At 58.2% G+C, this 27826-nt stretch overlaps 1 protein-coding gene across 1 annotated transcript; it reads right to left on the bottom strand.

Annotated features, from left to right (window-relative positions):
* Window positions 1-372: 372 nt before the first annotated feature.
* WDR18 (WD repeat domain 18) lies at window positions 373-25364 on the bottom strand. Its single transcript, XM_065578702.1, has 10 exons — window positions 25076-25364; window positions 21384-21494; window positions 16994-17127; window positions 14765-14906; window positions 12529-12672; window positions 11988-12052; window positions 10137-10261; window positions 4801-4967; window positions 1994-2062; window positions 373-1613 (listed from the first exon to the last, which is right to left on the bottom strand). Exons 1-10 carry the CDS (start codon window positions 25283-25285, stop codon window positions 1482-1484), a joined length of 1299 nt encoding a protein of 432 aa, XP_065434774.1. The 5' UTR covers window positions 25286-25364; the 3' UTR covers window positions 373-1481.
* Window positions 25365-27826: the final 2462 nt, after the last annotated feature.

The following is a 27826-nucleotide window of genomic DNA, read 5'->3' as shown; positions in this document are numbered from 1 at the left end:
CGGTCAGAGGGGAGCTGAGTCCCTGAGCTGGTCAGAGGATTGGCTGCAAATGTGACACGCCATCGCGCTGTCATTCAGGGAGCGTGGTCTAGTGGGTAGGGCAGGGGACTGGAGTCAGGGCTTTTGGGTTCTAGACCAAGCTCAGAGAGGGAGCGGACAAGGAATCCAGGACACAAACTTCTTGAGTGACCGTGGGAAAGTTTCTTCCCTGCTTCTGTGCCCCAGTTTCCCCCACATCTGTGAAACAGGGATAGTACCACACACCTGTCCCACTGGGGAGTGGGTTGTTATGAGGCTTAACCAATTCCCAGGGTGCTTTGAGATCCCTGGCTAGACAGCACTACAGAAAGACCTGAAGAACCCAAGCACATATCACTATAAAAACAATTTTTATGTAAAAAAACCAAAACCCCAAATCAAACCAAACACGGGATACGAAAGGAGACAGAGTCCAAAGGCAAATTCCCAAGAAAACGGTCTGAGAACAAAGGAACTGGCTCCAGACGGATGATAAAAAATAGCAACCTCCCAGGCTGGGGCCGAGTTTGACTCAGCGGCTCCGACGTAGGCGATTGTATGCGTCATCCATGTAGCACCCAATGCACCTCCGACAAAGGGTTAACCTCACACCCTGAGATACCCCCCCCCCAACCTGGGAGCAGGGCTGTAACCCCCCCCCCCGAAACCCCCCCCTTGGACAGAAATGGGGAGGCTACAAGCTTCTTCCCTCCCTCCTGCGCACTAAACAAGCCAGCTGAACGGGCGGGGAGAGAGGACTGGGGCTTCCAGCAGGCGTTGGTGTCCCGCTGGCTCACGCTCTGTGATTGTCAGGCCCAGATCTGGCACCGATGGGTATTTCCAACCCTGCCCCCCAGCCAGCCAATTTAGTGAAGAGGATTCAGGGCCAAGCAGCAGCATCTCCGCTGGGAGAGAGAGAGAGAGAGAGAGAGACACGCAAAATCACCTCCCTAACTCCAGGGTGGTAGGAGACAAAAGAAGCACCCGTTGCTTTGTCCGTGCACCATGGCAGAGTAAGAAAAAGGGGAGTCAGGGGACGAGAAGGGGGGTGTCCCCCTGTATCTGCCACCCCTCTGCCCCCAACCTGGTAACAGTTCCCTTTCGTATCTCCATTCGCACCAGTTTGGTCTCCCACGCGCCCGGTGCCCTCAGTCCAGAACACTGCTGAGATCCCGCCGCACTTCCCCTGCATACCCTGACGCGTGCAGACGGCTGCGTGTGAAAACGGCCACGGGGGACTGCTGCGTCTGACGGCACATGCAGCGTCCTGCCTACATGGGCTCGGCTGTTGTGTGGCTGAGTCTGCGTGTGGATGCCCGTTTGCTTGGCGTGTGCTGTGGATTTCCACGGGAGGTCGCGTGGCCCCGTGGACTGCAGGGCTGACGCGTCCGTGGGCACCGGCGCCTCCCCGCCGAGAGCTCTGCAGGGCTGGGCGGGGGTGCGCGAGGGCTCGGGGCGAGCGCTCACTTGGCCGTCTTAGTGATGATGCGGGCAGAGAAGTCAAAGAGGTTCTTATTGATCTTCCGGAGCGTGCTGACTTCATCCTCCAGTTCAGTCACTTGGATCTTCAGCTGCTCCTGGTCTCCCATCAGGTTCTGCAGGGAGAGGGTGGCAGAGGGGGCTTGGAGAAGGGGTCTCGACTCCCCAGGCCCGAGGGAGGAGGAACTAGCGGGACAAAGTAACCAGGGTCTCCCCAAGACGACAGTAACCCCCCAAACCTCTTATTTTCTACCTCCTCATCCCAGGTTCCCTGCCCTGAAACCTCTCAGCTGGAGTCACCCCCTAACCCTGTGCTGGGAGGGTTCCCAGGTTTTGGGGAGCATGTTTAACAGACCTTCCTGGAAGCCTTAGGGAGCACCCTGCTTCCAGGGGAACCCCGTGTGCCTGGAAGGAGATGCCCCCCATTTCATGCCACCCTCCTCTGCCAACCCTCGCCGAGCCCTGCTGGGGCCCCCAGGGTGTGCGTGGGACTCACCTTTTCCCTCGTCGAGCACATCTGCGAGTACAACCGTTCAGCCTTTTCCAAGTAGCTCTCCCCAGCCCCCTGCAAGGAAACACATTGGAGGGGTCAGTGAGGCCATGACCCCATTGTCTTACCGTCCCCAAAACCCACTGTGGGACCCTGCAGTGCCCAGAGAATGTCCCAGCACCGCTGGCACCTGGCCGAGCTCACCTGGGACCTCGTACACACGGGCTGCAGCCATGATTCTCACTTCCGAAAGGAGACGCGGGCGATACAGACGAGATCTCTCCTCCCCGCTCCGCCATCGGCTGAACAACGCCCACTCCCTTCTCCCCACCCACCGCCCCTGCCCTGGCGCGTTCCCTCGGTACATCCCCGAGATGAGAAGCAGGATGGTGCTGCAGACTCCCTTTTAGAGGAGTGGGGGTGGGGAGGCCCCATGCTAGCCCCGTCTCCCTGCCATGCACCATCATCCACAGACAGCGGGCGGGAAGCCCCAAGCAGCAGCACCAGCCGTGCAGGGAGCCCCGGGGCCACGCAGACGTCCCCAGGGAGGAGGCAACAGGGACTTTTCCTCCTTGTCCTCAATGTCCCCTTTGCTCCTTCCCAGGTGCGGAGTCCTCCATTTCCCGGTCCCCCAGGGCCTGTGGCTCCCAACGCCTTCCAGATTGTGCTCTGCAGCCCGGCTACACTGCTGCTCGCAGGTCAGGGAGAAGCCAGAGGTCGGGTTTTACACACCGCTTTCCCGTCCAGCCCGAGAACTGCCCTTCCCCCCGCAGAACGACCGGGGAGGTGGTTAAAGGTCGGAGAGCTGAGCAGGAGTTTGCGACAGCAAACCCCAGTGACGCAGTGGAGCTGGGAGACATCGGTGGTGTGGGGAAGGGGTATGCAATTGTCTACTGGTTAGAGCAAGGAATTTCCCAGCTCTGCCACTGACTTGCTGCGTGACCTTGGGCTAGTCACGAGCAGCCTGGTTTGCAAAGGTGCTCAGCTGACTTCCCTGGGCACCAGGCCCCGCTCCCCACCCCGGTCTCTGAAAAGCAGGCTGCATGCCTCAGGTCACCGGTCTCCACGCGCGCACAGGCCAGTGGAGGGCGATGACAACCGGGCAGGAGTTGCCTTTGCTGAGCAGAGCTGCAGGGGACGCCGCACTGCCAGCGCCTAGCCCTGACCCCTGCTCCGCTGCGTGTGTGCGGGGCTACAGCAGGGACAGATAAGAGCCGCTGGCGAGACGGATGTCTCCAGCCCAGCAGGGCTCCCCGCTGCCCAAACGAACAAACACAGGGGCTGGGGTAGGCGGCTGGGGAGAGAGGAAAGAGCAGAGGTGGGGCAGGGGAACGAAGGGAGCACAGAATGAGCCCTACTGTTACTAATGTACATCCCTAAAGCGCTGCGTGCGGCCCCCAGCCGGCCGCCAATCCCCGTCGCTGAAGCACGACCACGCCCAGTGTGAACCTCCCCGTGCGACAGCGGAAGGCAGGAAGGAAAGATTACTGCTCCAGCGGGCACCGTGAGAGGTCGTAGGGAGGTGGCGTTAATTTAGCTGCATGGGGGCACAGCCAGGGCGGAAGAGAGCGCTCAGACGCTTGCGGAAAGCGCCCAGGGGAATGCTGGATGTTTCACCTAATCAATTCCTTGCTGGGACGGGGGCCTCGGACCACCTCGGTCTCGCCTACTCCCTGCCCGTGTACGTTACCGTGGTGGCAGATTCCACACAGCACTGTGGCTCCAGCCGGCGACTGTAACAATCTCGACTGTGACTGTGCAGAGGTGTGGCTGGGGGGGCGGGGGGAAGGGGACCTACGCTGGCACTGCAGAGGTCGGGCACCTTTTCCTCTCCTCTTCCCTCCTGAAAACCTGCTATTGCCCGGTGCAATCCCAGCGTGTGCGGCTAAGCCCCGACGCCCCACGGTTTCACAGAACCTGAACCGTTCTAGCAGAAGCAGGCGACACAAACAATCCTCCACCCAGGCTGGACAGAGGCCCCCTGCGGGACAGCGCGGCCCTGGCTCGTTCCTGGCTCCCTTTCCCCTTCGCACCGTCTAACGCCCTCAACACCCCTCTCTCCTTCGCCAGCAATTCGTTCAGAGGCGGAGGGCGCCGTGCTAATTAAGCCTTTTCTGCGGGTGGAAGAGCAAGAGAAACTGTTCTTTAATTCCCCTCCACGGGAGGCGCTCCGGCTTCTCAGCCACAATCAGTTAATTAGAAACCGCTCTAAAGCCAGCAATTCGTTAGGACACCTGGGGACAGTAAAGAACCTTCAGCCAAGGTCTGCACAGGAGGAGGGGCGGGCAGAGCAGCTGGGCTCCTTCATTCTGCATGAGAAAGGGGGCGTCTCGCAGGGCAGGTTGATGGGAGCTCGGGGGCTTGTTACTGGGACAGGCTGCCGGTGCAGGGTCCTCAGCAGAGACGTCCCCACACCTCTGGGGATAGAACCCAAGAGTCCTGTCCCCCGGCCACTGCTCCAACCACTAGAAACTCACTCCCCTCCCAGAGCCAGGAATACAAGCCTGGAGTCCTGACTCCCAGTCCCCCTTGCTCTAAGCTCTAGATCAGCCCGATTTATGGAACGGCCAGTCCCAGGGGTGCTGGCCGTGACGCTGGGGTTTCAAGCCGTTCCCATCCACTACCCAGGAGTCGGGTATTCTGTAAACTAGGTGTCCGTCAGTCTCTCCGCCCACCTCCTCTGCTGTAACAGAACAAGCTGCCACCTGGCAGCATCAGATCAGCAGGAACCAGCCACCTGCTTCTGCTCTGGCTGGATCAATATCCATCACCCCCTCAGGCCCAGCTCAGACGCCGGCGACGTTTGCTCCTACCGGCTGGTGGAGGCCGAGGCGCAGTGTCACCCCCTCGGCTCCTTGATCCTCGCTGCTCTCGGTCCCGTGCAGGTGTTTGCTGAATTTGGGCAGAGGCACGCCGGGCTTGCTGTCTGGGTTAAACATGTTGGCTGGGGCCAGCGCGATGAAGGCGTTTGTCACTGGGCCTGGGGATGAAGGACAAGGAAGAGCCGGTCACGTTTAGACAGTTCGGACGCTCCGGGGTCGCCTGGGCAGCCCGGGAAACGAAAGGAAGGGCCGTGCGGCAGCCAGGACTCCTGGGTTCCCTTCCTGGCTCTGGCAGGGAGCGTAGCTTTGTGCTTAGAGCAGCCAGGGGGACTGAGAGTCGGGACTCCTGGGTTCCAAGCCGTAAAAACAACCCCCAACAAGCTGACCAAGCCTGGGGAACGACCTTAGTGAATTAGATCGTGCGGGGGGTGCTGGACGGCCCCGCAGGGGGTCAGAGCGGGCCCAGCCTAGCACTCCAGGCGCTGAGGGCTTTGGCTCATTGAAAGAAGGCTGGAAGTGCTTGGGGACTCTCCTGCTTTGGGGAGAGAGATGATGGTGTGACAGGGATGGGGGGGGGCGCCTTGTGGCCCCCAAAACTGAAGAAGAAAGCAGGGGGCGGCCTCTGTCTGGAACCGGAGCTTGCGCCAGGGAGAGGCGCCCAGGCCTCGGCAGCTGGAGGTTATGGGGTTACGGAAGCTGCAATGCTGACGCTTGAGGGGAGAGGAGACCCAGTTGGGGGAGGGGATGGTTGGAGCTGGGAAGGGGTGTGTGCAGCAAGGCAGGCTGACGACCCTGCCCCCCTCGCGCACCTTCCACCCCCCCCACGCAGGACCCCTGAACAGCCACGGCAGCTTCACCCATGAAGTAGACGAGCTTCCCAAATCCCCCAGGATGTGGAGGGAAGTCCCATCCCGCCCCCCAAGCGGACCCCTGATTTGCTTCCCTCAGCTGCTGCAGGCAGCTCAGCCCCTTCCCTGGGAGATTGGGGTCCCCCCCACCCCCCGGAAGTGACCAGTGCCCACCCTGCCCCAATCCACGTGGTGCCGCAGGAGCCAAGGCTCAGGGCACACTCTCCTTCCACCCACCCCAAGCCTTCCTGCAAGCAGTGCAGGATCTAGGGTCCCCTTCCTGGTGGGCCCCCCCCACGTGTGTCTTTTGGGGGCTCGGGCGGTCGCTATTTAAAAACCAAGCAAGCGGCCAGGAGTCAGGGCCTCACTAGGCCCCTGGAAACGCTTGGATCTGAGATGTTAAAGAAGTAAAACACGGGCTAGTGTCAGCACTTTGCTGTGATGTACTCTGTAGCCTGGACCCACTTTGGCCTTTCTGCCAGTAACCTGGGGACCCCGAAGATCACGGGGGGAGGGGTAAATGTCCTCTTCCCCACCCCCCCGTAGTGCCAGGCCTTGCAGGTGCAAGATCCCTTTGCAGATGGGATCCCCTGGAAAGAGTACCCCATCCCCGCTCCGCACGGTGTGCAGCTGGGAAAAGGCTGCCTGGGGTGCAGCAGAGCGCAGCGGGCCGGCTGTCCTCTGCAGAGCGAGCCATCCATCACCGGCCTGCGCCTCGCAGGCACGATCTGTCACCCACTCATTTGGCAGAGTCAATGAACGCTTTAATTGCTGCTTTTACCCACACAGGCAACTGGTTTCCATCAGTCGTCCTGCCCCAACATCCCCCGCCAACACCCCCCCCCCACCCCCGCATCCATCACCCAGGCACGCACACACACACACACACACCCCCCATCCAGGCGCACACACACACACACGCATCCATCACCCAGGCGCGCGCACACACACACACACACGTCCAAATTCTGCCTCCCCAGCCCAGAAGGCTCCCATATGCTCTGGCGTAGCAGGTGTGAGCAGCTGCAGCCTCCCAACTCCGCTCCTCTAGAGGGGTGGGGAGAGGGGGGTCGTGTGCGGGGCCAGAACAACCCAGCGGTGGCTAATTAAAAACAAGCTCGGTTCATCCCCCCGTCACTGCTGCATGCAGCTCGATAGCACGGGGGGGGGGGGGGGGGATGTGTGTGGATGGAGAGAAATGCAGAGGAGAAGGCTCTTGCGCTGATCAAGTGGCGGATGAGGAAGAGACAGAGGGAACGAGGAGGGGAGCAGATCGAGACGTGGCCCAGGAAGGTTCTTGCCAGTTTTGAAGTGGGCCCTGAACTGAACGCTACTGTGGGTCTCTCCCCGAGGGAGAAGGGCTGAACATTTGTCGGGGGTGGGTGGGGGGGTTGCTCCCCAGCACCATCCCCAAACACAGGCTGATCAGAAATCGCCATGGACTCGGGTCCCGCTCACAGGGGGGACATGGCCAGGGCTGGCCCTAGGCACCCCACGCGGGGGAGCGGGTAACCGGGGGAGACAGCGTACCCAGCAGCGCTGTGGTCTAGACACAGCAGGACAGTTAAAGGCCTTGCCTCTCCGGCTCAGAAGCAGGCCTCCCCCTGCCAAGGGCTGCTCTCCGAAGCCACCCACTGCCACCATGAGACTTTGGTTAAAATGTTGCTCCCCCCGCCCCAAGCCGACTAACTTTGAAAGCATCCATTAGATTAGCCCCAGGGTCCCCAACAGGTCAGGCATCTTCACAGGAAGGCAATTAGCAAGGAGCGCAGAGAGACCACAAGTCCCCAGAGCCGTCATAAATTATCCTGAAGCTCCGGCGCTGCGCCCAGTCCCTGTTCCCTGCCAGACTGCTGCAGAGCCTGGTAGCCGCATGGAAGGAGCAGGAGACTCCTTCCCAGAAGCGTTTTGTAACGGACGTATCCGCTATCGGCCAGCGAGCGGCTTCTTGCCAATGTGGCCACAGGGACTCGGTCGAGTAACCATAAAGGAGATGACTTACCAGAACACTCCCTCTGCCGTGCAAACACCCGGAGGCCCTAACCCAGGTCAGAGTCCCCGCTCGGTGCTTTGGTCCCACGGCCGCCCCCCTCCTCAGATCTCAAAGTGCTTCACAAAGATGGAGCAGCACCAATCGCTCCATTTTACAGATGGGGAAACTGAGGCACTGGCTGGGGAAGGGACTTGTCCAAGGCTGCAAAGGGAATCAGTGGCCGCACTGGGAACAGAACCCAGGAGACCTGGGTCCTAGTCCGCCACCCTCCCCGCTCCCTGCTTTCTCCATTGGCAACTCCTTCGCTCTTGCCCTGGGCAGAGCCCAAATTCCACCTCCTGGGCCTGTCAGGATGAAGGTCGCTCAGGGACGTTTCTCCGGATTCGACGCTGCTCCCCGCGCTCCCCACCAGCGCGTGTGTTCAGCGAATGCTAAGGCAGGGGGCTCAGGGACAGGGGAGCCCTGCTGGGTAGCCCTGCCTGGAGTCGCAGCTCGTCACTCAACAGCACCTAGCACCAACTCCTCAGAGTCCATCCGTCCACCCGCGCTGACAGGCTCCCCTCCCAGCCTGCCATGGACGAGCAAAGCTTGCGGGAAAGGCCCCTTTGCCTGCCCCCTCCTTGGTCAACTCTAGCTGGGAGCCGCAGCCTCACACTGCCCTCTGACTCCTCGGATCTATTTCCGGCCTCCTCTGGGGTTTGTTCTTGTACTTCGCTCTCCATCCTGGCCTGGGGGCAGCTCTCTCCTGCCCTCTGCAAGGAGAGCATCATTCTCCCGGCTGTTCTAGCCCGTAGGTCACCAGAACGTGGCCCCAGCCACGTCAGCCAGACCTGTGCTGGTCTCTACCCCTCGCGGGCGGGCTGCAGGACCACAGGGTCAGAGCACCGGTTTATGGGATGGATCTGGCTTCTGGCACGAGGGATGGCAGTGATCAGGGAGGAGGAGGGAGAGACCATTGGAAAGTCCCACAGCTCCGGGAAGCGTAGCAGTGAATCCCGGCCTTTCCGCGGCACGTCAAGCTCGCTCGGGCCCTCTCCTGGGCAGACAGACGAGGAGAGCGCCCAAGTGGGGCAGCAGCGCTTCCTGCATTAAATGCTCATCAGCTGGGTCTCCCCTTTATCCAGGCTCAAGCCTCTTCGACTGGGTGGGTGTGTGGGAACACAGGGGGTCGGGCTAGGAATCGCAGGGGCCAGCCTGGTTCCTGCCGGCCTCACCCCATCATTCCCAGTGCCCTCAGGGGCGGGAGCTGCAACAGGGGTGAGCAGGCCACACGCGTTATCTCTGAGCCCCTCTCAGTAGGCCCAGCTGCCCCGGGCATGAGAGACTCTGCTTAAAAGGAGCAGCAGCACCCCCCCTTCAAGACGCGGGACCGTAGCAGGCTGCACTTCCACAGCGTCCGAGGCACGGGACAATTCACCCTCTCGCACACGGTCCACCCACCCCACTCTAGCTGGGACCGAGGGAACAATCCGACTGCTCGTCCTGCATGGGATCCGGACGAAGCAGGAAATCAAAGCCCCGCTGTCATTCACCTCCACGGTACTGCAACGGCCCGCATGGTTTCAACGACTGGCCTAGGCGGGCATCGCCTGCAGCTCCCCGCCAAAAGAGGGCTGTATTATCAAGCAGGGCTACAGATGATGGGGGGCCGGCTAGCTAGGAGGGGAATCCTTGTGGGGGTGGGGAGGATCACCATTCACACCTACCAGCCTGCTAGCAACAAGCCCGTCTAAAGAGCCTGGGCTGGCAGAGGCTCCAATGCGTCATGCTGTGCTGAGGCTGCTAAGTGAAGTGTTGGGCCCGGGTCACCCTTCTGCCCATCCCCTCACGCCGCTATCTCCCCCCGAGAGCATGGACACAAGCAGTAACGGACAATGGCAATGTGGAGCAAGGCCTTGGGACACGGCCACCCACACCCTCACAAGAAGGCAGAGGGAGGGGAGATGCCTTCTTCTCTAGCCACGTCCCAGTACAAAACCCCTGGGCATTAGCATCCTCCCAGGCACTTGGCTGACTCGGGAGCGGACGGACGGTAAGAACCCAGCCCAAGCTCTGCCAACGCCTTGCCATGCAGCGACCCACCTACTACTCCAGTAGGGCATGAAAGCCTCACCACGGAGCCCCTGGGTGCATTCGCAGCCCGGCTCAAGGAGCCCACAGATCTGCATGTTCTCAACAGCTGCAAAAGCAGCTGTGAGTGGCATCCCATGTGGGCGGAGCTTATTTTGTAGGCGGAGCTTGGAAAAACATTACCCCTCCCCCACCTGATTCCTGCAGCGCAGCCGTGGGTGCCTCTCTCCAGCTGTCAAATCGCTGGGGGAGCGAGGGGGTTAAGCCACCCCTAGCCCCACAGCAGTAGGCTGAGGTCTCAGCTCAGACTGTCCCACGCAGGGAAAACTGGCGCAAGCCGTTTGCTCCTGGCTCGCTTTGCTACGCTCTGCGGGGTCGCATGGCGGGGAGGGAGGGGTGCGCAGGGTCCCGGTCACCTTTGTGATTCACCGTCCGCAGGCACTGCTTGCTCTGGATGTCCCATAGCCGGACTGTTTCGTCGTGCGAGCCGGAGAGCAGCAGGCTGCCGTCTGTGGAGACGGACAGACAGGTCACCTGGTTCCTGTGGACAGAGGGACAGCGGTGAGAGACCAGGAGGGCTTGAGTGGCTGCACTGCCCCGTGCTCGTGGCTGTGGCCGGTGGGTTACGGGGACTGGGCTGGAGGTTAGGAGAGAGGAGCAGGGTTGAAGTGGACACAGGACACCCCACTGGCTGGCCACCTCCACTCCCCGTAGGCGGGCTGCCTTGCCGTCCAACGGCTGCACAGTAGGGTCCAAGCCCCTCCTTCCTGGGGTTGAAAGCACGTCAAGGCGCCTCCTAGTTCTGCGCTCTGGCTAATGCAAGGAACGGCCCGGACGGACCAGCATCCTGCTTTCCTCCCCGGGGTCACCGCAGGGCACGCAGGGGCGGGAGGGTTCCTTGGGACTCCAAGGCCTTGCTGGGATACAGGCATGGAAAGAAAGGGGAGGTCACTAATCAGCTACTGACTCAGGAGGGGAGCAGCAGCACTGACGGGCGCCCCTCCGCCATACACCCCAATGCATGCCCTTCATTCACTGCAGACCCTGGGGTTGCTGAGGCTCCGCCCTCATTCCCTGACATGCCCCGCCCAGTCCCTCCGGGCTCCATCTCCTCTTCTCCTCCAGCTGCTCCCGGCCTCTTCTCCCCCTTCGAAGGGGTTCAGTGGTGGTGCCAGTCCCAACAGGCCAGGTACCCTGGACCTGCCTGGCTCTTTAGATCACAACTGGGCAGGGACTTGGTTTAACAACAAAAATCATGGAGCTGGCACCATAGGCGGCGACTCCGTGGGTGCTTCGGGGCTGGAGCACCCCTTGGGAAAAATTAGTGGGTGCTCTGCACCCACTGGCAGCCAAGCTCCCCGCCCCCCTCCTCCTCCCCTGAGTGTGCCGCGTCCTCGCTCCCCGCCTACCTCCCAGCGCTTCCCACCTGGCCGCCGCCAAACAGCTGTTTGGCAGCATTAGCACGCTCCGGGAGGGTGGGGGAGGAGCAGGAACGTGGTGCGCTCAGGGGAGGAGGTGGGGAAGAGGCAGCGCCGGAGTGGGGATTTGGGGAAGGGGTTGGAATATTGGCAGGGAGGGGACGGAGTTGGGGTGGGGACTTTGGGGAAGGGGTGGGAATGGGGGCAGGGAAAGGACAGAGCCTCAGGGAAGGGGTCGAGTGGGGGCAGGGCCAGGGGCAGAGAGGGGGTCAAATACCCACGGGAAAGAGGGGAAGTCGGCACCTATGGCTGGCACGATATGTGCTGTACCTCTCTGCTTGTGGGAACAGAACTCACGTGGCCCAACTCCTCCGAGCCCACTCTAACCACTGAACAACACTCCCCTCCCAGCCCAGGAGTCCGGAATGCCTGTTCCCCTCTGCTGTCTAAACACTAGGCCACACGCCTCCCAGAGCTGGGAATAAAATCCAGGAGGACCTCGCTCCAGGTCCTCTGTGGTAGCCACTGAATCACACTCCCTTGAGGAACTGGGCACAGAACCCGGGTGCCCTGACTCTCAGTCCTCCCTCTGCACCACTAGACTCTCCTGCTCCCATGAGCAGTGGGGGCGAATGGCTGCAGTACAACCGCCCTTCCCTGGGTTATTTCTCATCTGGAATTCAGCTAGGTGCGTGGAGTTTGCTGCTGCCGCCTCCGGCTGCCAAGAGGCCACGGAGGGAAGAGGAGGCGGTGGCGTAACATCACTGGCGTGACCTGGTGCTAGGGAGGAGCTGGTGTTGGGAGCGGGATGCTATTAGAGACAGAGTGGCTGTAAGAGCCACGCCTCACCTGTGCCCCCTGAAGATCTTCCCGTTCTCCCGCTCCGAGTGGAAGGCTCGGTCTCTCTGAACAGGCTGCGAGAGCCAAGGAAGGAGAGAGAATTAAGAAGAGAATCAACCTGGCCTCTTTCCCTCTGCAGAACTGCAAGCGCCTCCCTGGAGCTCTGCTCAAGGGGAGAGCAGGACAGGGACAGAGCTGGATGTGAACCCCCTCCCAGGTCTGGCCCCAAGCTCATTTCAGGCCTTGGATTGTTGCAATCCCATGTCAGGACGGCGACCACCACAACACGGCGCAGCATTGCCCAGGGTTACGGCCCGGGACCAGTGCAGACAGGCAGCCTGAGCTCCATAATCCATTGTCCCTTGAATCAGAGTTCGCCCCCTCACAGAAGCGGAGGCGAAGGACACGTGCTCTCTTCTGCAGCGGGGGTGTGTGTGTGTGTGTGTCCGTCCGTCCATCCGGTGGATGGACACACGCACTGGGACACCCCCCCAGCAGGACACCCACCCAGGGCAGCCGCCACCCAGATGGCCCCTCCCAGATCACTCACCCAGGCACAGAGGTCGACCTGAAAGATGGAGCCGTCCATGCCGCCACAGAACATGTGATACTCGGAGAGGTCAAGGGTCACCGCCATGATGCCCACATCGAAGAGGACAGAGAGCAGGAGTTCTCCAGAGGAGATTTCCCAGAGCTGGGGGGGGGGAAGAGGGGGGAACAGAAGGGTTAATTAATTGTTTAGGAATAGCATTATTAGAACATGTCATCCTTCCTTAGCACCTTCCAGCAGGGGGTCTCGCAGCACTTCACCAGCATTCACTAACCTGCCTGGGAAGGAGGAGCAGCATCGCCCCAGGCTACAGATGGGGAAACAGAGGCACAGACCCACCAGCCCAAGGTCAAAGCAAAGTCCTGACCAGCCCTGTTCTCCTCACTAGACGACACTGCCTCCAGGATACAGATGGGAACCAACGCTGCTCAACACAGAATGGTTACCCAGCCTCCTGCCCCCCCCCCACCCCCCTTCATCCACTTCCAATTAAGCCGCCTGATCGGTCCAGGCTCCCTCCTTTTATCTAGGCTCTAGAGCCGTCTCCCCTTCCTGGATGCTTTTCATTCTCCCCGGAGATCACTGCCCAAGAGGGGTAGCATTGCTTAGTGGTCAGAACACAAGGCTGGGTGTCCCAGCTGCATCATGGCCTCACTGCATGGCTGGACAAGCCCCTTAATCTCTGTCTCCCCGCCTGTAAAACGGGGATCACATCATCATATCCCATGGCAGTTTCCCTTCCTAGGGACCCACCGGAATATTTTTATGTCCTATTGTGACGTTATTGATATAATCTGGGACCATATAGATCATTGTTGCAACCAAGGTCCTGTAGTGGCACCCAAATCTTGTATAAAGGGGGGTCAAATGGGGTGTCTAAGACAAGGTTATGGTTTACTGGTTATGATTATGCTGTCTATATGTGTGTATCAATTTTGTAGTTGAAGTTATGAATATTGGCTCTATACTGTCTGTATTTCAAACTTATGCTATGCTGCTGGGTGACATCCCAGACAAGCTGGTGTTAGCTCTGCCTAGCCTGCTTGAAGGCCCATTAAGGACCATCAGCTATACAATGGACCCATTGAGAGAAGGCAGATACGCCTTGAGACTCAGCAAAGTATGCAGGGACTGGCCCATGTGATTCTAGACTCCATTTTGCTGTAATTTTCCACAGTAAGGACAAAGAGGTGTTCTTACACCTGGAAAATACTATATAAGGCTGATGCCTCATCTCCATCTGGTCTTCAATCCTGCTTCATACCTCTGGAGGAACTTTGCTACAAGCTGAAGCTCTGAACAAAGGACTGAGGACCCATCCCAGCTGGGGATGTATTCCAGAGACTTGATTTGAACCTGCAGTTTATTCTATCGCTGCTGCAAGCCTGAACCAAGAACTTTGCCATTACTGTATGTAATTGATTCCATTTAACCAATTCTAACTCTCATCTCTATCTTTTTCCTTTTACGAATAAACCTTTAGATTTTAGATTCTAAAGGATTGGCAACAGCGTGATTTGTGGGTAAGATCTGATTTGTATATTGACCTGGGTCTGGGGCTTGGTCCTTTGGGATCGGGAGAACTTTTTTCTTTTACTTGGGTATTGGTTTTCATAACCATTTGTCCCCATAACGAGTGGCACTGGTGGTAATACTGGGAAACTGGAGTGTCTAAGGAGATTGCTTGTGAGACTTGTGGTTAGCCAGTGGGGTGAGACCGAAGTCCTCTTAGTCTGGCTGGTTTGGTTTGCCTTAGAGGTGGAAAAAACCCCAGCCTTGGGCTGTAACTGCCCTATTTGAGCAATTTGTCCTGAGTTGGTACCTCAGTTGGGTTCCACCAGAACCGCATCGTCACACCTATGCTGGAACTGGCCAGGCTCAGAGGGCCTGGCCCCGTACGGCAGCCTGCATGGCTCGGTGCTCCTGCCAGACGGAGGGATTGCCAGCTCGGTACGACTCAGAGGGCTCTAACCAGGCACCTCCCCGGAGAGCAGGGAAGCTGCCAAGCGCATGGTGACATGGGTTTGAGGTGACAGAACAGCTGCTAATGTTCGGAGGAGAAACCCCATTAGGACTGGCAGGTCTGAGTCACCGGAGAGAGCGCCAAGGACCTGAACGGACTGCAAACGATAGAGGCTGGAGCTTAACCCTTTGGGAGCCGCACATGCCCTCCGGGGCACCCAGCAGCGTGGAAACCACAGGCCGGGACTCCGGAGCTGCCAGATCCAGGCCTTACCTTCACCGTCTGGTCGAGGGAGGCGGTGGCCGCTCGCGCCAGGGGGCCTCCGAAGCCGCAGCACAGGTCTGTTATGGGCAGGCTGTGTCGAGACCACACGTGGCGGGGCTCCGGGATCTGGGAGTGCTCCACCTGCAGGGTGCTGCCATGGGAAGAACAGAGTGTGTGTGGGGGGGGGATTTAAATGCAGCAGGGACAGCGCAGCTGCCACGCGAGGGAGCAAGGGCTGCGGTGGGGATACAAGCTCCAGGGAGCAGCAATGCAGCCGGGGGGAGCATGAAGGCTCGGCTGCCGACACCTGGGACGCCAAGCCGGAGAGGGGCCTGGGACGATGGTTCACTTTGCGCTGGGGAGAAGGAGTAGCGCCCCCTCCAGCTGACTAAGCCAATGACAGTTTCCAAGGGGAGCCAGTTTCCCCTCAGCTGGAGGCCCTACGGGGATGCTCGTGGGAGCCGGGCAAGGGAATGAGTCTCCGCAAGAGCGACCTCAGCATCATGGAGATGCTATTGAACCCCAGCAAGGAGACCAAGATCAGAGCTTGCGACTGTCCCCGGCTCCGAAACGTCTCAGCCGCAGCCTCCTCCCGCTTGCGCCACTTCGTGGAGCCATCAACGGGCAGGAGCCCCCACCCCTGAGACGACGGCAGGGCCGGCAGCCTGCTGGTGCAGTCTGGCATAGCTCCTTCCCGCCCTCCCCCCCCCCGGACGTTCTCAGGTGCCCAGGACGTTCTAGGCTCCTCTGCCTCCCAAAAGCAGCCGCAGCAGGATCCAGGCTGTTTGCCACGTGGCCCAGGATGGGGTCGGGTTAGGACGCTCAGGGATGGCAGCCTGGTCTTGTTTCCTAGATCGCGGCGCAGCAGAAGCCATCCTGCGACCAGCGACTGCTACTCCCCCATCCAATCCCACCCCTCCCCTCCTCGGTGTCTGCACCATGGGAAAGGTGATTCAGGCACAGGTGCTGTGTGCCCAGCAGCCGCGGAGGGTCAGACTGGTGCCTACGGTTACAAGTTAGTTACCGACGTCCCCGCCCAGGGAGACTCACAGCGGCACTAGCTCAGACCGCATGTGACGGGCAGGTGGGACCCAGCCCACAGTAGGAGGGGCCGGGCCGGTCAGCAGCAATGCAGGCGTCCCTGAGACAGAGCAGCGAGAGGTCTCCTATACGCTCCGGTGGACTTCACCCCCTTTCCAGCCAGGGTAGGATCGCTCCCTGCCGTACACGAAGCATTTTGTCCATTAGCCATGAGAATCCTTTGCCCTTCTCTAGTGCCTTCATCAGAGGATCTCGAAGCACTTTACGAACATTGACTTAACATCAGCCCTCCCTTGGGCGGCCCTGGCGTGTGGCTCCATTCAGCAGACGGGGACAAGCACGACACCAGACGGGTGAAGGGACTTACCCAAGGTTCCCGGCAGGTCAGTGGCACAGCTGAGAACAGACGTCTACAACCCTGTCACCACAGCCCCCCTGTTGTAACCGTTAGACCACACTCCTCTCCCGGAGCTCGGAACAGAACCCAGGAGCCCCCACTCCCCTCCCCGAGCTGGAAAGCAAGCCGAGGAATCCTGACCCCCACTCTCCTGCTGTAGCTAACTAGACCATGCTTCCCTCGGAGAATTGGGACTATAACCAGGAGTCCTATGTCCATATACCCCTGATCTAGCCACTAGACAATGCTCCCCTCAGAACTAGGAATAGAACCCAGGCATCCTGTCTCCCAGTCCTCCCTCCCCCTTGTTACTAGACAGCATTTCCCACTTAGAGCTAGGGAGAGAACTCCGGAGGTCTGACTCCTAGCGCACGTGACACCAACACACACACACACACGGTTCCCGCATGTGTCTGGTTACACGGAGTGTGCTCCTTGGGAAGGGGCCTTTGACACAAGCAGTTTCCTCGTGTGCAGGAAACACACCTGGCCAGGAAGGCGTATCCAACCCGTTTATCTGCGGGGGCGTTTTCCTGCCTGCTTCTCCTTGGTTTCTATACGTTGGCTTTAAAGGACAGAACATCCCTGGTGAAACAATCGAGTGCAACCCCTCACCTGGGAGAGGGTGAACAATACCTGGCCCCGCTCCTACTTTGCAGCCAGACAACAACTGGAGGCTCCCCACAGCCACCGCTCCTGCACTGGGCTAGACAGCGCCCCCGGGTGGAAGAAGCCCAAATTTCCATTGCTCCCCGGCACCGGTGGATGGAGCCCCAGCCCCCACTGCAATGTGACACTACCTGTAAAGGTTCCACACCAGGACCAGGCAGTCCTTGCCCCCCGAGAGAAAGTGACTGCTGTCGTCGGTAAAGCAGAGACACGTGAGGTCTTGGTAGTGTCGGTTCAGGATGGCGAGGAGGTTCCCACTGGAGACCTGGAAAGCAAAAGAAAATGAACACGGGAAAGCCCCTAGACTTCCCAGCCCTCATTCTCTACTGGCCTTGGAGCAGCATCTAAAAACCCCCATCAAGATCCCACTGAAAGCAGCAAAGAGGACAGTCCCTGTTCCAGGGAGCACACAGGCAGGATGCAACAGGTAGACAAAAGAGCTAAACAGCGTGTGCGTGGCTGACCTTGCTTCGTTCATCTGCGGACTTGAACAGGATGAGCTGGGACTTCACTTCGGGAGGCTGCCCTCCCGCCCTCCCCAAACTAACCTGTCATTTCAAAAGAGTCGCTCGCCCCCAGGGTTGCGAAGAGACCCTTCGAAACACGCCTGAGCGTAACTGACGCAGCGACGTCTGCTTGTGTCTGCAGACAGCTTGAAACAAGTTTAGAGAGGTGAGAACTGTCCCCCGTTAAACTCAGCGGGATTAGTCTCTGGAACCTAATGTCAGTGAATAGATCAATGGATGCCTCTTTTGCTGCAGATCAAATGACAAAGAAAGAGAAACTAACATAGGATTCTCCCAAGCTCCACCACCACTAGCTTTTCTCCCTGGTTTATTGCCAATGAAGTTGGAGATTTGGGGCCCTAGGATGTTCCCACCAAGAACGGCCACGCCTCTAAAAACACACAAGTTCATTTCCCTGAGATCTAAATACCAGTGCAGCTGAAAGAGGTTTTCTGATCAAGATTATTAGACCCTTCTATTGCACATAAGATAGTAGGTGATGGGGGCAAGGGTGCATCTCGGAGTTACCATTACTGTCCCTCTGGGTTAGGCTCCCCAAAGAATAAGTTGCACCCCGACCCTGGTTCCCTGTCCTGTGGGGTCACAGGGGACATTGGGAAGGAATTCCGCTCGCTCAGTTTCTCTCTGAACTCGTCTGGGCACAGCTAATTACCCGTAAGGCTGGAGGAGCTGTGAGCCCACACAGGGATGCCGGACAAACACATTTCCGGGGACATAAAGAGGACAGCTGCTGGGCTGAAATATTCGCTTCACTCCCTCGCTCTCATTAAGTCCAGGTGAAAGGTGGCCAAGGGCAGAGCCCTAGCTGGGGCTCGGCGGAAACAGGACTTCAAAGAAACGGGGCCTCAGTAGTTTTGTTCAGCTTCAGGGCTGAATTATTCAGCTTCGCTGGTTGGCACGAGGTGAGGAACGGGTCCTGCTCTGGGTGACAGAGGGCTCAAGTCGAGAGGGCCGGGAAGGATCCATCTATCTAGGTACTTACCTGCCTCACAATCTTTAATGTGCTGAGAGTGCAGCAGGGCAGTGCTGCTGTTACCCCATTTTACAGATGGGAAAACGAGGCACAGAAAAGAGAAGTGACTTGCCCAAGGTCATGCAGGAAGCCTGTGGTGGAACTGAAGTTGGATCTCCCAAGACCTAGACTAGAGCCCTAACCCCTGGGCTAGCCTCTCGCTCTGGGATGGCGTAGGCAGCCCAGCAGCAGGTGTGAAACGTTATACTGCCTGGGACCGGAGGGTCCATGCCCTGCTCAGCCCTTCAAGGCAGGTGAACCGAGCACCACGCAGCCCATTGTGTTCTGGTCTCTCTGACGCATCCTTACAAACCAAGATCCGTTTGTTTCACCCGCACGTTAGAGAGCCCACTTTTCATGGCAGCTTGCCCCCTGGCATTCTTGACGGAAGTTTCTCTCCCCTACGCTGCTGTCTGCTGTGCTGGACTGGGCTCCGAGAGGTGGCCACATTTCAGCCAAGCTGGGTGCACATCAGCGTCAAGTTCTTTGGGACGCTCTGGGAGAAAAGGTTGCTAAAGGTGTTCCCTGAGGGCCTGGCAGGGAGGGAGCTACACAGAAGAGATAGATCCAGTTTCCAACTTGCTTTCAGATTTGTGCATAAAAAGAAGCCAAGCCATGATGAACTGGAGACTAGACGGACTCGCTGTTAAGGCACGAGACTCCTGGGTTCCATTCCCAGCTCTGGTTCTGTGCGGCCTCAGAAAAATCCCTTCCCCGTGCCTCGGTTTCTCCATCTACTCAATGGGACAAAACACTTTCCTATCTATCGGGGGTGGGGAGTGGTTTGTGAGGTGGAGTGAGTCGGTGCAAAGAGTTTTGAGAGCACTGGTTGGAAAGGGCAGTATTTAGTAGATACAGCCCGGTAGAGGGCAGCTCACAGCATCTGTCACGGAGCTCCTGTGCGCCCAGCATTCCCGACTCAGCACTTGGATTGAATTATTATTTTTACTGTACCACCAGCACATTTTAACAGCAAAATCTGATCAATAAATATACAGCTGCTCAAATAAGGAGGCTCAGAAACATCCCCCGGGATTGAGAGCTTTACAAGTTAAGACACTTCGCAGTTTAGCTCTGGGGCTGGGACCAAGTCATGTCTTTCTTATTTGCCCTAGGAAGCGTTTAGCACATTTTTGGGCCATGCATAACTCCTAAAAAACGCTGCAATCATCAACACTTAAGGACCAAAAGAACTTTTAATTCAAAGATCTCAAAGTTCCTAACAGGCAGGCAAGCAGCACGAGCCTCCTTTTGCCAATGGGGAAACTGAGGCACAACGGGAGAGGCTATGCCAAGGTCATCCAGCAAGTCAGTGGGCGGAGCAGGGAATAAAACCCAGGAGTCCTGATTCCTGGCACAGCTTATCCTGTCAACAGATTGTCAGGATGATCAAAACGATTGTAGATTTCCCTTTAAGCTGTGTCCCGACACACCTCCTACCAGCCGCTTTGGGTAGCCTCAGCTCTGAGCCCAAGGATGGAACAGGCCACAGGAAATTAAGCTCCCCTCTGATCTGGGGATGATCAGAACCAGCCAGCCCCTGTCACCAGCCCTGACCTCCCATACAAATATTAAGTGGGGAAAAAAGAGTGCTCACCAGAGAGGAGACCCAGCACTCTCTCATTGGGCCGCCTGGCAGGGCCCCTTTCTCCCCTTACATAGAAGAACAGGCTGCTGGAGCAGCCCGGGGAGGAAGGGGGGAGAAGCATCTTCTCACACAGCTGGCTCCGAGCCCCCAAAGTGTACCTGACAGCTTCACACACCCATGCGCAATAAAGCAAATGCCCTGCTAGAAAGGCAGCCCCTGCCCCCTTGTGGCACTTTCTTGTAACTGCACAAAGGTGGTTTCCAAACAAGCAAAAACAACAAGGAGTCTGGTGGCACCTTAAAGACTAACAGATTTATTTGGGCATAAGCCTTCGTGAGTAAAAACCTCACTTCTTCGGATGCATCCAAACAAGCAAAGAATTCCTAAATTATTTGTAACTGGCCTAGAAAGTCCTCAGCCAGTCAGAGAGCACAGATAATGTGTAATTACAGATGCCAAATGGGATGGGACTTTTCAGTAACTGGACCGTACGCAAATCTCTGCGCTCGGATCGGCTGCTGTCCCTGGAACTCAGTGTCATACAACAAACACGTGCCTCAGTTTCTCCCCCTCAAGGATTGCTGGGTCCTTGTGCCTCCTCGGAGCTTAAATTCATTTTTTTTAAACCCAGTTAAGTCTCAAAAATATTTAGTGAAACTTTCAAGCTGGCTCCCAGCTTACCAGACAGTTCTGTGCCCATAACACATGGCACTCCTGGCTTTTCCACATGCCAGGGAAAAAGCCATGAATGGATCGGAAGGCCTAGAACAAAGGCCTAGGGCCCGTTTGAAGAATCGGACCCGTGGCACCATATATTTCAATTCACCATTTCCTGAGCTAATGCACACTATGGCCTTTGGAGGCAGAGCATGGCCTAGTGGTTAGTGCAGGAGCTAGGACTCCTGGCATGTACTGAAGGCCCTATCACTGATTCATGGCATTACCTTGAGCAAGCCCCCAACTCAATGTCTTAGCTCACAAATGGGCGTAATATCCCCCCACCCCGATCCCAGGAGCACGGTGGAGTTTCATTAATAAAGCGTTTTGGATGAAAGGCATTCAAGACAGGTTGTGTTCATTTTGCCTACAACACAAGTCTAGTTCATGAACAGGAAGCACCTTGAAGCAATCATCTACATAACCAAAGTCCTCTCTTTATTAAGTGCCAACGTGCTCAGTGTCGTACTCGACCGACAGTTCTTGCCCCTATGGGAAATGAAAGATGGAAACTGCACAGTCAAGCTCACTATAGCAAATATATTTCATTTTTCCAATAGCCTATTGAATGAGCTTGCTTCACTGTAATGGTGGCAGCTTTGTATTGGGGGTTCTTTATCTCATTTCTAACTCAACAGCCTATCCAGCTTCTTCCAAGCAACCCTCAGACTTCTTACCTCCCACAGATAGATGCTCTCAGCAATGCCTGCCAGGATGTAGAGACCATTAGGGGAAGCTGTCAGGCAGGTCACCAGCCCAGGGCAGATGATCTTCTGCTGGAGTTGGTCCTAGGAGAACAAAGAATGCAAAGGGGTATTAGCATTCAGTGAGTGGGCAGAGATTCACTGGGGGTGGGATAGGATCTGGGAAGAGGAATTAGGACCCAGATTTAATTCCAGTCCAGGCTGTTGGTCTATTCTGATCAAGGAGATGAAACAATGAAGAAAACATTAATTCACAGTTGCTTTGTAAATATGGAAAATACGTAGTTGGTAGAAAAGAGATAGCAGGAAAGCAAGCGATGTCCAACTAGGTGTGGTGTGGCCAACTCATGATCCGTGTAGAGACTGGGTCCCAAAAATTAATGCACCAGTCATAAAAGGGGTAGTCCAATGTAAAATAAAAGGTGGATCTGACAGTCTGCTTTCAAATGTGTACATAAGCTAATTAATACTTGTATATTTTAGATGTGTGGTATACCCTGCATCCACTCCACATGTAAGTCCAATCAGCTCCGGGTAATTTAATTATATGTCAACAAAAAACAGTATGTCAAGTTCAAAGTCAAGCTGAGTTCTTTAAAAAAAAGAAGTAAATTAAGTCTTGGATAAGGTCATAGAGGCTACCCCAACATACGTCATAACAGGGAAGCTATTGCTGAGAATATCTGATTTCTAATGTTTAATGTGCTTCCTTAATACATGGTTGGTTTCTCTGCCTGTACTACTGGAGTTTGCAGATGAAACAGAGAAAGGATAAGGGTGAGAAAGGAGTCGAGGAGGAAGATGAAGGACAGACAAAGGCTCTTGTCACACTGTGGTTAAAATTATACTAGCAACAAGATTGCTAGGGACTTTGCTGGTTTGGTTTCAACTACCAAAGGGGTGAGCGATTCAGCTAAAAGGAAAGTTGGACAGATCTCGGTTTCCCTTCTCTCCTACTCCACAAGGTTTCAGCCACTGGAGGTGGAAGGGGTGTTGAAAGGAAAGGGATTTGAATACAATTCTGCTCCATTGATGGGGAATCCTGGAGGCTCGGCAGAAAGCAGCCCAGAGGGTAAGGAGATCATAGAAAAATTAAAGAAATAAAATAATCTGAGCCCCCCGATTAATGGGTCTAGCGCTGCCTCCTGGTGAATGCTCTCCTCTAGCTCTGTGGAGAAAGGGAGCTGATGGGAGCGGAATAAACCCTGGGATCGGGGTGAGGAAGGGGCTGTGCATGAAGATATCTGGGTTGGTTGATTTTTTGCTCTACAGCTCAGCGAATGGGAGTGACAAAGGACGGGAGATTCCAGGTTTGGGGCAGAGGGTTAGGCCTGGGACAGGCAGCGATCTCATCCTGAAGGCTGATGAACATCAACGCAACCTGCAGCCAGCTGGGGCTTCTCTGTGCGGCTGGTGGAGTGGGGGGCAGCGAGGTTGGAGCAAGTGGAGTCCCCATTTTTGGCTGGAGTTAGGGTGACCAGATGTCCCGATTTTAAAGGAACAGTCCCGGTATTTGTGCGTTGTCTTATATAAGTGCCTATTGCCCCCCCCCCACACACAACCCCGTCCCGATTTTTCACATTTACTATCTGGTCACCCTAGCTGGAGTGCAAGAGGCAGAGTGTGGAAGTTAGGGGACAGGAGTCCTTAGGCTCAGGAAGAATCTCTCTGGTACGTTTCACTGCAACTCCCCGCACTGGAGAACTCTCCAGCTGTGCTGGGGATTATCGGGGGTCGCTGGGATGCCCCATAGTGGCAGTCCCCGGTACCTTTTTCTGCAGCTGTCCTGGGGATGTGGAGCAGATCCTAGCTTTGGGGAGCTCAGAGGAACCCCAGGCATCCTTTTCTACAACTTCCGGGGGGCAGGGGGGCAGGCGGGCAGGCGGGGAGACTGCTGTTTTTCTCAGGGTACCTGGCCCTGGTGAGGTCCCAGGCTGTCTGGAGGCTTTCTGCACATCTCCCGCACACTGTGTGGGAGATGGGGCTCTCGGGCTCTCTCCTGGGGTGAGTCCCTGGTATCAGGGGGGCATCCAGAAACAGGGAGAATGGGTGTCCTGTCTTTCATGAGAGGTCATCCCACTCACTGGGTGGGGGGATCCCAATGGGGGCTTCCAGACCCGAAAAGTTCTTCAGGACCTTTTGATAAAGTCCCAGTATTGGGCGGGGAGTGTCCAGAGGGAGGGGGGCCAGGGATTGCCCATGCTCAAGCAGAGCTCTCTGGGGGGAGCTGCCACTTGCTGGATAAGGAGTCTGGAGATGGGTTGTCTCTGGGGCTGCTCCTGACCATGAAGGCTTCTACAGTCCCTTGCTGGGGTTTCTCAAGAGCTTCACGTGCTGGGGGTGAGGGGTGGGGTGGGGTGGGGGGGAGGGGGTGTCTCCCCAGCAAGGAGGTTAGAGGGAGGGGAGCTCCAAGGTGGGTTCAGGGGGAGTGCCAGAGAAGGACTCTGAGGTGGGTCCCTGACTGGGGGCACTGGTAGGGAGAGACTCTGAAGCAATGGGGTCCCCAAGGGGGGGTACTGAGGTGGGGGCTCAGGGGTGCAGCCCAAGAGGAGGGAGCTGATCGGGGTGGGGGCTCCCAGGGGGGCAGGGCCCAGGGGCAAGTCCGAGGGGATTGATCGGGGACTCCTGGGGGGATGGGGACGCCAAGGGGGGGCAGGGGGGCAGGGCCCTGGGGCGGGTCTGAGGGAGTTGATCGAGGGCAGGCTCTCAGAGGGGCAGGGACTCCGAGGGGGATTCCGGGGGGGGCAGGTCCCAGGGGATTGATGGGGAGGAGGGGCTGAGGCGGGAAGCCGGGGGGGCAGGTGGCAGGTCTGAGGGAGTTGACGGGGGGCTCCCAGGGGGCGGGGTCTCCAGGAGGGTATTCTAGGGGGCATGGCCTGGGGGCGGGTGAGGGGGTTGATCAGGGGGGCTGGGGCAGGAGTCTGGGGGGGTCTGAGAGAGTTAATCGGGGGCGGGTCCAAGGGGGTTGATCGGGGGGTCTCCCAGACGGGTGAGGGCAGGCCTGGAGCGGTTGATGGGGGGGCCCGAGGCGGGTCCCCAGAGGCGGGTCTGAGGAGGTTGATCTGGGGAGGGGGCTGAGCGGGGGCCCGGGGGGATCACGGGGGAGGGGCAGGGCCCGGGGTGGGCTGAGGCGGGAGCCTGGGGGGGGGGGTGAGGGAGTTGATCGGGGGCTCCAGGGGCAGGTCCGAGGAGGTTGATCTGGGGAGGGGGCTGAGGCGGGGGCACGGGGGGCATCCCGGGGGGGAGGTTGACCAGGGGGGGGGGCTGAGGCGGGGCCCGGGGGGAGCAGGGCCCGGGGGAGGGTTGATCGGGGGGGCTGAGGCGGGGCCCGGGGGGGCAGGGCCCAGGGGGGATTTCGGGGGCGCGGGGGCTCGGGGGGTTGATCGGGGGGGGGCTGAGGCGGGGGCCCGGGGGGATCCCGGGGGAGGGGCAGGGCCCGTGGGAGTTGATCGGGGGGGCTGAGGCGGGGGCCTAGGGGGGATTTCGGGGGGGCGGGGGCTCGGGGGGTTGATCGGGGGGGGCTGAGGCGGGGGCCCGGGGGAATCCCGGGGGAGGGGCAAGGCCCGGGGGGGCAGGGGGCGGGGGGGTTGATCGGGGGGGGCTGAGGCGGGGCCCCGGGGGGGGAGGGGCAGGGGCCGGGGGGGGCAGGGGGCGGGTCTCGGCACCTTTCTCTGCAGCTCCCACACGTTGATGTAGCCCTTGCCCAGCTGCGCCCCCAGCAGGTGCTCCCCGCCCAGCAGCGCCAGGCCCCGCGCCCCGCTGTTGCCGCCCCGGTAGCCGGGGAGCGCGGAGCCCGAGTGCAGCTCCCACACCGAGCAATTGCTCAGCGGCCCGGCGGCGTCCGTCACCAGCGCCACCTCCATGGGCGCCGCCATCTTCTCCGGTCCGCCCAGACCAACGAGAGCGCCGCCGGCCTAAGAGCGGCCGCCGCTTGACAACGAGGCGCCGGGCAACCAAAAGGAAGGGCGGCTCAGGCGCCTCCCTTCGCAAGGGGCTGCGTCAGCCCACGTGCGTCTAGAAGCTAAGTAGGATGCAGTCGGTCCCAGCTGTGGATGGGAGACCCAGAGGCGGTGATGGGTCCCCCAGCAGGGGGCGCTCTTTGGACGTTAGTCTGATTTCAATGCCCTACTGGGAGCCCAGCCCAGCCCAGCACTAGGGGTGTCCTTCAGGGAGTGGAGTGGTCGATGCTGCAGGGGGCGCTCTGCACCTGCACAATTCGACTTGCTGGGTGGGTGTCCCTGGGCCAAGCTTTTCCAGGACTGGCGGAGTAAAGGCTGTAGCCAGTCAGGGTTGATAAACTTAACTTCCAGGGCTGGATAAAAGGGGTGGGTGCATGTCAGGAGAAGGCTGGGCCGGGACTGCACGGAGGTGGATTCCTGCAGATCCCTGGTGTAACTAACTCACTGCTGTTACAAGGGAGAGCCGGGGACCCCTGAGTTGGTCTGGTGAATTCTTACGCTAGTTTGCCTGCCTCAGAGCTAATGTTCCATCCACCTCCTCCCCACCCCCACCCGCCAATCAATCTTCCTCCCCCTTTTTTTCCTGCAGGCATCAGGATTTATTGGCTACTGCCCATTGCCTTGTTTCACAGGTCAAAGGTCGCTCGCTCAGCCAGACCCTGGAGCTAAATCATATGAAGATGCAAGTGACCTTTACCTGGAATGAAGAGTGGCCGGTTGTGGAAATTATGGGACAGGAAAGAGTGTGAACGTCCCCTAATGGTTTCAACGCTCGCGTGTATCAGGTTTCTCTTGCTGATTAAGACAAAGGCCTCCCCAACGTAATATTCCTCTTTTAAATACTTTACAAACCGGGAGCTTGCAAGTCCTCTGAAGGCAGCATGGGTCTCACAGGGGAGGGTTTGTTGCCGTAGCTAGATCCAGCACCTACAGAAATGCACCCACGTGCGGGGTGCAGGATAAGAGCCAATGTGGCTCACAGCACAATGGTAATGGCAGGAGGTGGACATTTTGCCTGGGGCCTTAAGGCAAATGGAACCTGCCGAGGTCTGATAGTGTCACGCACAACGCCGGGACCTTTAGAGCGTGCGAGGCTTTCAGCTGAGGCGCTAAACGTGCGGCCCTGTCTGCCGTGCATGGACATTGCAGAACCGACGGGGCTCTGTGGAAGATTTGTCCTGGTGCCTTTGGTTCAAGCCTCCCTTCCCTTTGCTGTCAAGGAGCGTGTTTCATTCGGGGGGCGGGGGGCTGCATTTCAGTGGTGCTGTGCGGCTATATTGCATGCGAAGGGATCCTTCAGGAAGAGGAGGGCTCCCTACGAATGGGAGCTGCAGAGCTGAGAGCCGGGAAAACGGAGCGTGTGGGCGGTGAAGTGACATGCCCAAGGAGACACAGCAAAGGCAGTGGCAGAGCTGCGAATAGAACCCAGGAGTCCTGGCTCCCGATCTTGTGCCTTAGTGCATGGTGCCCCCTCTGAGAAGAAGGCAGGGCCTCAAAAACAGCCCCGGAAATAGCTGGCACTGCTCCAAAGGGGGAATCACAGCCGGTTCAAAAATTCAAACTCTGTCCCAGGGAATCCCTGTGGCCTGAGCCCCTGGCCCTGGCTGAGCTCCCATGCGAGGTATGGACGGCTCCCCCCAGCAGGACGTGCCAGTGACAGGGAGGGGAGAATATGAAATGCTTTTCTCTCCCATGCTGTCTTCACCTCCTTTACTCGCTGACCCAGGCTGGGTGGAACTGGCTGCAAAGTACCAGGGGACTGAACTTCCAGGGGTGGGTCAGGGGCCTCCTGCAGTGGGACGACACCAGGACTCCTGGGTTCTATCCCCAGCTCTGTCCCTGACTCACTGCCTAATGCACCGCAGGGGGTGGGGTAAACTCTTGCCACAGGAATAAACCAAACTGCCTCTAGAGCTTGGCGGATGCTGCCCCCGATTTGCCCAGCTGCTGGATACTGGAGGGTGAACTCCGGCCCTCAGCCCCACCCTGTCCCTATCGCTATCGCTCTGGGGATGGCAGCAAGGGGCCGAGTGCAGCATTCGTGCTCCTCGGGGGGCTGGAATCCTCCTTGGCTTCTGGACAGCTGCCGCGCCCGCTGATAGGATTCTACCCTGAGCACAGATGGGCCAGAGCGGCCTCAGGTTGCCCCGCTCAAGTCTCTCTGCCAGCTGGATCATCCTGCCCTACAGCCCCCTTTGGGAGCCGACCCCTCTCCCACACCCCCCCTCACCCCTCCAGCCTTTTGAACGAGAATCAGCTCCCTGCAGCCAGGATTTTACTCCCTATTCAATTCTCTAGGGGTTCAGGACCATTTCTATAGAGGCTTCCCCCCTATTCGGTTCTACCAGGCCCCTCCTTAAGGGAATCCCCCCCACAGCACCAGCTGAGGCCTTGCAGAGAAAAAAGGACAGGCACCAAATTGGAGCGATTCTTAGGGACCCCCCAGATCCCCAGCTG

This window comes from Chrysemys picta, chromosome 25 (assembly GCF_011386835.1).
Source record: "Chrysemys picta bellii isolate R12L10 chromosome 25, ASM1138683v2, whole genome shotgun sequence".
NCBI lineage: Eukaryota > Metazoa > Chordata > Testudines > Emydidae > Chrysemys > Chrysemys picta.
This window is presented reverse-complemented; position numbering and strand designations above follow the sequence as displayed.

Excerpts from the sequence above, each read along its gene's own strand:
- WDR18 (XM_065578702.1), bottom strand. The coding sequence starts at position 25,285 with ATGGCGGCGCCCATGGAGGTGGCGCTGGTGACGGACGCCGCCGGGCCG. Across the intron at positions 17,128-21,383 it reads AGAGCATCTATCTGTGGGAG|GTCTCCAGTGGGAACCTCCT; the intron begins GTAAGAAGTCTG and ends TTTGCTTTCCAG. Across the intron at positions 12,673-14,764 it reads CCCTCGACCAGACGGTGAAG|CTCTGGGAAATCTCCTCTGG; the intron begins GTAAGGCCTGGA and ends CCCCCCCCCCAG.